The following is a 13,179-nucleotide window of genomic DNA, read 5'->3' as shown; positions in this document are numbered from 1 at the left end:
CTTTAAATTAAATTATTAATCTGTAATTAATTATACTTACATCAAAATCAGAAGCAGTTTTTCTTAATGACACATTATGATTAATAACTCTATCAGCCGCCTGCTCAAACACCTTTGTTGACACAGTTCCTCTATCAGTCTTTCTAATATACGTGCGAACCATAATTGCAATTGATCTGTAAAAAATGTAATTCATTAATATTTCATGTGCATTACACCTTTTTGATGAACTTTGGGGCATGTTGTTACATGCTGTAACAACATGCCCCATATCGACATGGGATATAACAATGTCTCCATACTAATTCATCGTCAAACAACATAACTCAATGTTATCGTATACTAAGAGGTATTAACTATCGAAGTCTACAACTAATAAGAACAGTATCAAAACACAGTATATAAAGAGTAAATAGATGTTTCCTAGACATTTTTTTTTCTTTTAGTTTAGGTATGCAAAAACAGAAAATGTGCATACCTTTTTTATTTCGTGAGTGATCTTATTCATGCCGCCATTAAAACAAAGCTTGCGCAACACGTGTTCGATGGTCCGTGAACTATTGCCATCTATTTAATCTCAACAAGAGCTAGAGGCACTGTATCAGCTTGCCCCGGTCTCCCCAACTTTATAGAATTAATTCATACCTATTAAACAATTGGGTACAAGAATTAAACTGAGTAATGACAAATTTAAATGAATACTTTTAACAGAAGTATGTTTTTATAAAATTTCTAATCGTACAAATATTTACCAAAATACGAATAAAGATATTCTATAAATTTAAGTACTCCAGGGTTTTTAATTTGACAAGTCTTTCATAATAAATGTAGTAATTGGAATGTAACCATGTCAATGGAAATCTCAAATGGTTTTAGTGTATTAAACAGCAGTGTTTTTTTGTTTTTTTTTCCTACTCATCTTGAAGCTATATTTTGTTTTCCCCCCACAGGGTGGTCGTGAACTGGATGACTTCATTAAATACATCGCTAAACATGCGACCAATGAGCTGAAGGGTTGGAATAGGAAGGGTAAAAAGAAGAAGAGTGAACTCTAACCTTATGTTCATTTCAAACTTTCATTTTCATTACTCCCAGGTCATTGAAAACAGTTTTGACACCAGCCTTCTGTAATCAGCATCAGTGATTATAGACTTTTATGTATAGACCTGTAGATCAAAAGAGAAGGATGATCAACTTGGCAATCGGGCTAATATAAAATTCTTCTTGGTTCAGTTCTTGCATTAAGAATTTCATTTAATAAAATAACATGTTAAATTGTTTTATGTGTGTCTTCTATTGGTTATCAGTTGTTTACAACGTGAACACTAGTTTGTTCCCCTTACATAAAAAGAAATTTATAATGTTTAAACTGACTGACACTAACGTGTTCTTTTATTAAAGGGAGTACTTGCATGTTTAATGAATTTTAATTGCTTACATTAAAGTACTTGTGTGTAGGTGTAGTATACACTTTTAAATAGCATATAATTTAACTGAGTAAGGTCATGTTGAACATATTCTACAAATTGTCACTTTGTAAATATTCACACTACTAGTGTGTGAAAGTCCAGCTTATTCAATACCACGCTTTTCAATTCCCCTCGTTTGATACTATAGGTGGCGCCACAGGTTTTAACTGTGTAAGAGTGATATGATAAACTGAATTATGTATATTGCATATCTGTAGTTTAAAGTTGAAATTTATTAACGCAAAACTTCGCATTATATGCTGATTTAGAATGCAAACTGTATTAATTTTAATGTTCTGAATTTGAAAGATGTATCCATATTTCATTTTTAAGAAATTGTGATTTAGTGTAAATTTTGAATAGTTATTTTCTAACATGTTGGTTAAAACTTAATGTATATAAAAAAAAAATATGAAAGTTAAAACTATATTTGTCGTACTTTTAAATCATGCAGTTCAAAATGTTAGATTTGACACAAATAACGAGCATTATAAACTTGAGAAATATCTACGATTTGCGGTGAGATTATACGTTTAAATTTGTCAAAATGTGATCCTAATATATCGTTTTTAATGTACACTTTTACACAAAGCTCTACATTAGATCCATTCATTATTCCTTGATTTATTTTCTGTTCAATTATACATTATTTTATATTATCAGATGGCTGTTGAAACAACTCTGCGATAATTTTGTTAAAAATAGTGATGAATGTGCAGTCACCCCAGAATGTATATACAATATTCGATGACGAGGAACCCACTTTGAGAATAATAATGGTTGGAGACGGCTTGAATGGGTAATGAAGAAAAAAATTAACATAACAGCAAATGTACAACGTTTCGACAAGGTTTTGTCATCATCACGTATAAACAATATGATTGTTTAGTGGGCCGTTCAAGACCATTTTGTTATTCCAGAAGTCATTTCAATGAAGAACATTGTACTTAGTTTGATTTCAAGCAAATGAGATTGACTGCTTTGCATTGTTGGCAAAAATGTTTGGATTTTGATGCAATAATTGCACCCAGCACAATAGAGCTTTCACATTCACGAAGTAGTCACAAGGATTTTTTTTTCTACTGTATGCCACTGTTCCTTGTCATTTTATTAAGTGCAAGACAGGACTGCTACCAAAGTAAACGCTTTTTGACAGTTGTCATTTCTATAAGAAATGCCTATAACATTCACTACAACCAGGTTTCAACAAAAAAATATATTAAACTGTAACAACATTTGGAATGAAACTTGGCACTTACCAAAAACAGTTAATAAACACATGCCTGGGCAGGGCTTCATACCAATGTTAATAAACAATAAAATATTAATTATTTCAAAATAAAGGAATCGTGAAAAAGTAACAGAAGAAGACACACCTAATTCCACCAAAAAAATACGATATTCCAAAATTACCTTTCTATATTAAAAACAATATCGAATGACAAACCAATAATTCATTAACTATCTCATGCCTCGGTTTAGGAAGCTTATGGGCAGCATATTTATTCATTGCTTATGTCACGAGAGTACATCTCATGTGATCATAACTTTAAATTATTCTTTTGCTACGTTAATATCTGTAAGTCACCGCTACGGAAGCTGGTGCCAATTTCATAAAACAGGCATATGTATTTACTCAAACCTGATCGGGTACAAAGTGAGCTAGTGTTTTAATGTAACTAAAATTCACAGATTAAAAGATAGAAGGAACGATAAACAAAACCACTAAAAAGAAATTGAGTTTATTCAAAATGGTACAATAGTCGTGTATATAATGCCAGCACGATATGTGTGTGTATAAACCGAACAACAAATGTATACTCAAACACGTTTCTCTCGTTATTTGTTTGTCTATGTTCATGCTACTATCTTCGGAGGGCGTTCTTTTTTGTTTGTTTTTCCGGGTCAATATTTGGTATCGATATGAACATGAATCGTGTTCTTGTAGTGTACTCTAGAATATAAGTATTTTTATGTTTATTTGTTTTTCTACGCTTAACTGGTTAGGATACAGCGTGACAAACAGATATTTGGTAGGTAGACAAAACCAATGGAGTGAAAGAAAATAAAACTACTAAACAGAAACAATTATCATTTTATATACGTGTAATATCAGTTACACCTTGCGGTAGCATATTCTATTAAACTGATCAAACGGAAAAAAGTTTGAAGTTACTTAATAGTGAATAAATCTAAAACGTTGTCAATAGATGGCGGGGCAAGTTTATAACTCCCTAAACGTAGATTTTTTAAACCGCTTACAAAAATATTTGAATTTTATTTTCCCTCCGCTCCCATTTGTGGTATAAATTGAAAATTTAAAAGAAGTGAATACCAGAATAATAACTGTAGTCTAGTAAGAAGACCGCGTGTAATGAGTTTTCTTGTTTGTTTTTCCACTGATTGCTCAATTTTAAGACTCTCTCAGAAACCACAGCTACTCGCTAGTTACAGCTCATTCTTGCAACTTCTACAGTGAAGATGTTCATTCTCAATTCTACCCGTTTTAAGCCATTTTAATAAGTGATCACAAGAGTAATTTTTCGCAAGTACAATTTCAGAATGTCTCAACCATCGAACTTGGGATGTCCAAGGAAAGTCTTTGAACCATTTAGAATTGATATTAATGTTTATGAATATTTCTCGTACTTTTTAAAAATATCTCAATTTCTCGCTTTAAATGCTTTATTATACTACAAAGTTTCAAAGAACATCAGAACAAATATCATTAATACTGAATGTTAATTGCTCTTGATCCAAAGAAATGGGTTAAATTAGGATAAAGATTAAGTCTTATAAAGTTAGTCGATTACCAGAACTAAGGTTTATCCATTAAGATTATTGTATTCGTAGTTGTAACGTCATTTTCTTTCGGACCGAATGTGGATTAGTAGTTAGCTTGCTCAGACTGTGAATCCGAGAAAAAAAAAACAAAAAAACTTTAGATGTGTGTTCACAAACCAGTAACCAATAGAAATCAAAAATATATTTACAAAAAAGTATCGAAGTAATACAATATTTTTACAAGTCTATCGGAAACCAAACCCGTTAATATACATATATTTAAGAAAAAAATGTCTTTATTAACAATAAAAAAAAATTCAACTTTAGAAACCAAAATATTGAACGTATTACTGTGTGTTTCAGTAATCTATCAAATGCAACAATGGTTATGATTTTTATATACCACCCAAATAGGGTAAGGCAAAAGTTTAGTGTCCTCTTGTGACAAGAATCTTGCTTCTTAGGATCAACTGTGACATAGAATAAAACATAAACACGACAAATGTCATTTAAATGTAGTGTTATGGGGAAAAACAGTGAAAATAAGGCGAAATAAAAGATAAACAGAAAAATTTTAACGTCTTCTAAAATCTTGGATATTATCTTGTATATGAATATGCATCACAATCAGAACAATTTTTTAAGTAACATTAATGTTCGTACTTGCGTCTAACTCTATGAAAAATGGGTTGTGTAGTATACTATTTAACCAAAAAGAGACTTTTCATAATAAATAAAAAGAATCGTAGACACTGCATGTTTATAATGAATCATTAAATATTACATTGAGAACGGAATTGCATTGTTTCTGAACAATGTTCTATTTTTAGAGCAAAGCTTCTCAATGGGCTCTCTGCACTCTTTCCACTGTGGAAAATCACACCCCGGTATTTGAACTTAAACCTACCACTGACGCACTGGGGAATATTTCTGAACAACATTTAGTTATTAGCAATACATTACAAGTGATGTGACAGAGAAAAAAATCCTCTCCCCAGTGACTGTTTTTATTGACAAATAATTAAAATAATGCAACAGAAAAGGAGGGGCGAAAGTATAACCTAATAAGAGTGATGTAACAAGGAGAAAAGCGAAGGATAACATTTGATTTATTTTCAATAATAATTTAAAAGTGGTTAAAAACAGGAAAAATACTAATACTGCCAAACATTTAGGTAATAAGTTTGTTTGTTTTTAATTATGCACAAGGGCTATCTGTGCTCTGCCCACCACGGGTATCGAAACCCGTTTTCTAGCGTTGTAATTCCGCAGACATACCGCTGTGCCACTGGAGGGAGGGGGGGCTATTGGTAATAAATAAAAACTGTTACAACAGGGAAGTAAATAAACTAAACGCTGCAAAGTGAATCTAGCCAAATCAAAATAATTTAGGCTAAAACAATCGGATAAAAATACCGTTATATAATGTGACGGATATAGAAAGGGAGCGTGAGGACATAATCGAGTCAATTAAAGGACATTCACTTCTTTTTTCTTTTTCACTTTACTCAAACCAGGCCACAAGGAGGCTGAAAATACAAATAGATAATTACTGCCAAAAGGAAGTCGGCTGCTTTATTTTATATTTTTTTTTAGTAACCGGATATGACGTCAATTTCTATCTCTTATCGCTACAAATTGTTTTTAAAGAAACTATTTATTTATGTTGGCATAAAACTTATCAGTGATTTTAAGAGAACATAAGCGGATATTGATTTTAAACATTTGTTTATGAGATAAACAAAATAAAACAAATTAATTTTATCCAATAAGCCTAAAATTTGTAAAAAAAAATATTATGTAAACTGTATATGTTTTTTACAGCTTCCTTTTAATTTCTTCATTTTAAATTCAAAACCAGGCGTGTAAATATAGTGTTTCAGGTCCATCTTTTTCTCTCCCACAAGTCATTGTCCAGGAGACCTTTCGTCTGGACGATAAGAGCGAAACGTTCCTCTGATACGTTATTTATATATGTTGTATAATGCTTTAAAAGTTACGGTTGAAATGCCAAAGACTACCGAAGGATTATAATCCAATAGGCTTAACATTTGTGAACATGTTTTGTTGTGATAGATATATGTAAACGAGACACAAAAATCGCGCTAGAAACAATTTCTTCATCACTTTGCACTATTGATATTTAAATGATGGAAATCTCGCCTTAACCGGTTAAAATTATTTGAAGATGTTTGTCAATGTTACTTTCTTAAAACAGTAGAGCATCATCTTAGTTGTTTTCGATCTGATAAAATATATTCAAAGGCTTATTTGTCAGATTTCATATTTCTAAAGCATAATTCAAGCACCTTGAACAACAATATATATACTGAAAGGTATTGAAAGTAAAAGAAAACTTTTATGAGTCACGCGTTGATAGTCTAGAGCGAACATTTAAAAACAAAAACAGTCTTTTAATTTCAGCTCAGTAATGTGAATTAGGCTGGTTTCAAGAAATATCCCTTCCTAGTAATTTTGGAACAATCTAAAGCTGAAGATGTTAATCATCTTATTGCTGTCTAATTTTTATTATTATTAATATTTTAGGTGAGGTTAAAAATGTGAAAAGGATTAATATGTTTTTATGCTAATACATTTTTCCGAATATGTTTGTTTGTTTGTTGTTAAGCGCAAAGTTACACAATTGGCTATCAGTGTCGTGCCATCACGGGTATCGAACCCCGGTTTGTAGCGTTAGAAGACTTCAGATTTACTGAGGTGTTCTCTGAGAAAGAACTGTTCCGGGATTAACTCCCCTTCAATCATTATAAGCAAACACTGATCACTCGTGTTATTGATCTTTGAAAGACTTAATGTTCTTACAAATTTTGGTTGAAAAATACCATACAATGACTATTTGTGCTAACCATCCCTAATTTTGAAGTGATAAACTAGAAGGAAAGCAGCCAATCAACAGCTCCCACAGCAAACTCTTCGGATATGACCGTCACTCTTACACCACACATACAGCCCCAAAGTGCGACCGTGATTTTGTGGTAGTGGGACGTGAACCACAAACCACGCTCGGTCCAGTAATGGTAGCACTTATGCTTTTAAAATACAATCACGTGATACTTGGTAGATATAGTAACGTTAGTGCTTATTCTTTAGAAATTATGCACGATACATTATGCCCGGACTTAGTAACGATACAACTTTAGATTATCTGTGAAGTTTTCTGTAATATTCGCATTGAGTAAAATGTTTTCTGAATGTTATGTACTTATTATACAGACTTAACACACTGCTACCGTTGAAACGTTGTACAATAGTTGTAACTGCTTTTATTTATTGGTGTGCCTGTTATTATAATTTGTACTTATGTTTCCCGCACTACATATATAAATAGTTTACGCGAAGCATGGAAATATTATCAGTTCAATCAAAAAGAAAGAGGACACACTCTATTCAAACATATAATATCCCAAATAGCAAGCGGTATGGATCCGCTGGTAAATTAGATATTTGTTTTCTGCATTATTTCAATGGATACATAATATTTTTAAGATGATTTACATATTATATTTATAGAAAAATACCAAGTTAGCTGAGAGAAACCTCTAAAAAAAGCAAATCAAATACTAATCAAAAGCGAATTATACACAATAAAGTAAACTTTAGAAAATAATATGTAAATGTTCATCTGTAACAAAAAGTACGAAAACAGTTATGTAAAATTCAGTTAACACATAGAGAGTAGACGTTTCTGAGAATGTTGCTACGCTTCAGGCTTTTGATCAAATAAACTTTTTTTTAACTCGTTGTTATTTGTTAATTAATAATTACACAAATTATACAGCAGTTGTCTTAATTATTATGATTTTTTGTAACTAATTTCTGGTAGCGCATGCCGAGCTTTCTGAAACTTAGAAATTAATAGTTTTATTAGTTTCACAATAAACGCAGAGAAAAATGAACATAATTTAGACGAGTAAAACAAAATGGTTCAAGTGACTTTTTTTTTTTCACAATTTCGCACACTTATTCGTAATTTCTTGTAATTTGAGATTACTCGATATATCATATCTAAGTTTGTTTGTTTGTTTGTTTTGAATTTCGCGCAAAGCTACACGAGGGCTATCTGCGCTAGCCGTCCCTAATTTAGCAGCGTAAGACCAGAGGGAAGGCAGCTAGTCATCACCACCCACCGCCAACTCTTGGGCTACTCTTTTACCAACGAATAGTGGGATTGACCGTCACATTATAACGCCCCCACGGCTGAAAGGGCGAGCATGTTTAGTGTAACGAGGAGTCGAGCGTCCTAACCACCTGGCCATGCCGGGGCCCTAACCACCTGGCCATGCCGGGCCGATCATATCTAAGAGCAAACAACCGTTTCCAGCTTTTGTTTCGTACTAAAATCAAATAAAAGCTGAATCTATTCATATAAAAAACAACTCTAAAACTAACTACACTCTCTCCCTCTCTCTATGCTCTCACACTGTTTAGCTCCACTATGAAGCTGACGGCTATCATAACAAAACAACTGAGATGAGCTTAGTGTCACATAGCTAAAACAACATCTGCTCAGTAAAATATGTATTATTTAAACAAGAGAGTATATATACAGAAAAAAACAGATTTTCAAGTCGAAACAACCAACCATTTATATTAAGCGCTTCCTTGTGACATTATATACGGTCCATCAGGTTGTTGATGTTTTCGGTTTGTACGATTCAAGAGATCGAAGGGATAATATTGAATGATTATATATTATGTTTGAATATGCAAGACTGAAACTAGGTAGCTATTATGTGAACATTATATTTTTACATTCGAGTTCAGTTCTTCCTACGTAATAGTTTTATTCACCTGTTTGTTTTGATTGTTTGTTTGAAGATGAGCACAAAGCTACACAATGGGCTATCTGTGCTCTGCCCACCACGTGTATCTAAACCCGGTTTCTAGCGTTGTAAGTCCGCAGACATACCGCCGTGCCACTGGGGGGCGTTTTGATTGTAAAACTTGATCACACCCAAAAAACAGACGTTTTCTATTGTTAACAGATCTGAAATAGCTTGTAAATTAACCTGTTTATAATACCTTGACACTAGTTAAACGACTGTTAACAAATCTGAAATAGCTTGTAAATTAACTTGTTTATAATACCTTGACACTAGTTAAACGACTGTTATCAGATCTGAACTAGCTTGTAAGTTAACCTGTTTATATACCTTGACACTAGTTAAACGACTGTTATCAGATCTGAACTAGCTTGTAAGTTAACCTGTTTATATACCTTGACACTAGTTAAACGACTGTTATCAGATCTGAAATAGCTTGTAAGTTAACCTGTTTATAATACCTTGACACTAGTTAAACGACTGTTATCAGATCTGAAATAGCTTGTAAGTTAACCTGTTTATAATACCTTGACACTAGTTAAACGACTGTTATCAGATATGAAATAGCTTGTAAGTTAACCTGTTTATAATACCTTGACACTAGTTAAACGACTGTTATCAGATCTGAAATAGCTTGTAAGTTAACCTGTTTATAATACCTTGACACTAGTTAAACGACTGTTGTCAGATCTGAAATAGCTTGTAAGTTAACCTGTTTATAATACATTGACACTAGTTAAACGACTGTTATCTGATCTGAAATAGCTTGTAAGTTAACCTGTTTATAATACTTTGACACTGCGGGTCGCGGGTTCGAATCCCCATCCTACCTAACATGCTCGTCCTTTCAGCCGTGGGGGCGTTATAACGTGACGGTCAATCCCACTATTCGTTGGTAATAGAATAACTCAAGAGTTGACGGTGGATGGTGATGACTGGCTACTTTCCCTCTAGTCTTACACTCCTAAATTAGGGACGGCTAGCGCAGATAGCCCCCGTGTGGCTTTGCGCGAAATTCAAAACAAACAGACACTAGTTAAAGGTTGAATAAAGTGTTAGTGACGGAACTTAAACTCGAAATGTTAATCTGTTACTGTGAATGTGGAGAAAGAGAATTTAACTGATTCTCTAAATCTGTTCTAAGTAGTTTTCCAACATATACGAAACTTTAAATTGTGCGATTAACTTTGGTCTAGCTCAAACAGCGGATTCAATGTTGACATAAAGTAGGATGTGGCATTCTTCACTGAGTAAACTAGTTGATAGAACAGTATCTTATAGTGAAGTAAGATAATCAAAAATTCGTTACCTAAAACCTTCTTCATAAGTGAACCCTTTCGTGTTATATGATGTAAATAAATGCATAACACTGAAGCACAGAGTAATAAATCACATCAAATATCGCTACGATGATAAATGTTCTTACAAAACTCGGAATAACTTTCAGAAATTGTTGCTTTCTATTAATACTTTTATTATCGTGTTTAGGTGCGTTTATGTAGATAGTATACCAGCTTAAATACTACAGAAACACAAAAAAAAATTCCATGGCTAGTTTTCTAAACAAACATTTGAAAGAGTGGACCGGTATGAACGATTTTGTTTCAGACATTGTGAAAAACGGAGATTTTATCTTCCGTTCAATTGGATGAAGATAACAAACTCGAAAACAAATATAAAATAATTAGAAGCATAGTCTTTCAGGGATATTATATTCTTGGAAATGTTAGTCACATAGGACTGTCGTTGACTTTTCGACGCTTAAAAAAAAGAAGCGTTTTTGAAGTCGTTGATGAGAAAGTTCCTAACAGAGAACCTCCCCTGCCTCAACCTCTGTAAGTATATTTTTATATAGAGGGTGTTATAATAATTTAACCAGTTATTTAATATAGTATTTTGGACTATTGCTTTCGCTTTTATTTAAACAAATCTTCACTTATTTCACAGTTATGTTAAATTTATTTCTACCTGAGAGACAATTGTGTGATAATGTGTAAATGAAGCCCACATCAATATTGTAAATGTATGAAACGAACTAGTTCAGTAAACTACTAACAGAGTAATGGGTAACGCCCTAGTGTTTGCTTTGGCAGCTGTTTATGATAAACTGTATTCAGTTGTTGACTGTCGGTAACCTCCAGAGGTCTCTGTGGGTCAGTGACCACCTGACGTGATTGTATTTCATGCATGAGTTCCTGGCCGTAAACTCATTCGACATAGGAAATCCTCAGATTATGTAACATATTTATTTGGTGAGGACTTAGTTTATCTTCCGTACTCATTTAACACCTTTGTTCTGTCCTACAATTCACAAAATCAAAGGCCTAGCTTTCTGTCGGAGTTGGGCTTAACTTATCGGTGAACAATAAGTTTTACTGAGGTAGTGTCACGGGAATGATCTGAGATCACATATCATGCTGAAGGATAATTTTAGTAAATCAGAAATCTCATTTTATATACTTCAAATACTATTAGTCAGTTCGGAATCATTTATTAGTTGCTCTGTATTATATTTAATTTGTCTTAATTTATTAGACCAGGAACATATATTCACAAACGAAAAGAATTCAAATTATATATACACTTAAAACTTAAAGTTTATAGACGGCTTGAATAGGTAAATGAAGCCGTTTCCAAACCTTATCAATCTCAAACTGGATTTCTCGTCATCAAGTTTCAATTCAAACTGAAAACTTGCTTTTCACCAAAGCTCGAAATTTCTTATGGTTTGGGAAAGTTGATGAATCATAATACAGTTCCCAGTTTCTTTGTTTTATATTTAGTATTTTACAAAACATCAAATAACAAAGAGACTAGCATAAATTTAATTATTTTTTACCAAATATAGAACTTAAGGCTCTGTGCTTTGTCTTAAAATTAACCATCATTAATATTCAGGACCATCAGTGTCGTGTTAGTTACATCGAAAGAGTATAAACGGTCTGTGTGTAGAATATTCTTCCCCAAGCTCTGTTGCTTCATTTCTTTCAGTGTTGAAAGTGGTCTGGGAAAGGTGCCGATATGAACGCATTGAGAGAAGATGGTTTGTTTGTCTGCCTTGTAAATTTTCGCACAAAGCTGCACGAGGACTATCTGCGCTAGCCGTCCATAATGTAGCAGAATAGAGGAAAGGTAGCCAGTGACCACCCACCGCTAACTCTTGGTCTGCTCTTTTAACAACGAATACTGGGATGGACCATCACATAATAATGCTTTCATGGCTGAAAGGGTGAGTATGTTTGGTGGGACGGGGATTCCAAACCCCGACCAGCAAACTGCGAATCGAGCTCTCTAACCACCTAGCCATGACAGGCTGGAAGGGGTAGATTGGTGTTTGGCCTGACGTGAATTATATTCGCTCGCACTATAGTTGCAGGCACACATTGTATCCAAATGTATTTTCATAACCAAGAAGTTGTGAATAGAGGATTTTCCAGTTGTACATTTTTTTTTTCTGCCGCTATGTCATACCGCCATCTCCCATTACCTTCAGACAATCGGCGCATACTGCTGCTCTGTGACTTTCGTATTCACAGTGTTCAACTGAGCCAAGTAACAATAAACTTAAGTAAGTGAGCTTTTACAGACGAAAACTATGAGACAAGAAAGACAGATTCACCGATTTAAAAATAAGTTTCTTTGTAATTAAGCACAAAGCTACACAATAGGCTATCTGTGCTCTGCCCACCACGGGTAGTGAACCCTGGACTCTAGCGTTGTAAGTCCGCAGACATATCGTTGTGCCACTGGGTATTAGAAATATGAGATACGTTTACGTAAAAAAGAATATTAAACACAAATCGACAACAGAACGCTGCCAGAATACGTTAATAGAAGAATATTAAACACAAATCGACAACAGAACGCTGCCAGAATACGTTAATAGAAGAATATTAAACACAAATCGACAACAGAACGCTGCCAGAATACGTTAATAGAAGAATATTAAACACAAATCGACAACAGAACGCTGCCAGAATACGTTAATAGAAGAATATTAAACACAAATCGACAACAGAACGCTGTCCAGAATACGTTAATAGAAGAATATTAAACACGAAATTCGACAACAGAACGCTGCC

General features: G+C 33.5%; 1 protein-coding gene across 3 annotated transcripts in view; it reads left to right on the top strand.

The window, feature by feature from the left end:
- LOC106461500 (protein disulfide-isomerase A3-like) overlaps positions 1–1,283 on the top strand; it is a 22,882-nt gene extending 21,599 nt beyond the window's left edge. For all 3 annotated transcript variants that reach the window (XM_022388477.1, XM_022388476.1, XM_013921322.2), the window contains one exon: positions 951–1,283. In XM_022388477.1, coding sequence (XP_022244185.1) covers positions 951–1,055 — 105 coding nt within the window. In that variant the 3' untranslated portion in view covers positions 1,056–1,283. The remainder of the gene's footprint in view (positions 1–950) is intronic.
- The last annotated feature ends 11,896 nt before the right edge of the window (positions 1,284–13,179 follow it).

Source organism: Limulus polyphemus, unplaced genomic scaffold, assembly GCF_000517525.1.
Source record: "Limulus polyphemus unplaced genomic scaffold, Limulus_polyphemus-2.1.2 Scaffold973, whole genome shotgun sequence".
Lineage (NCBI taxonomy): Eukaryota > Metazoa > Arthropoda > Merostomata > Xiphosura > Limulidae > Limulus > Limulus polyphemus.
The sequence above is the reverse complement of the archived record's forward strand: the minus strand, read 5'-3'. Positions and strand labels throughout refer to the sequence as shown.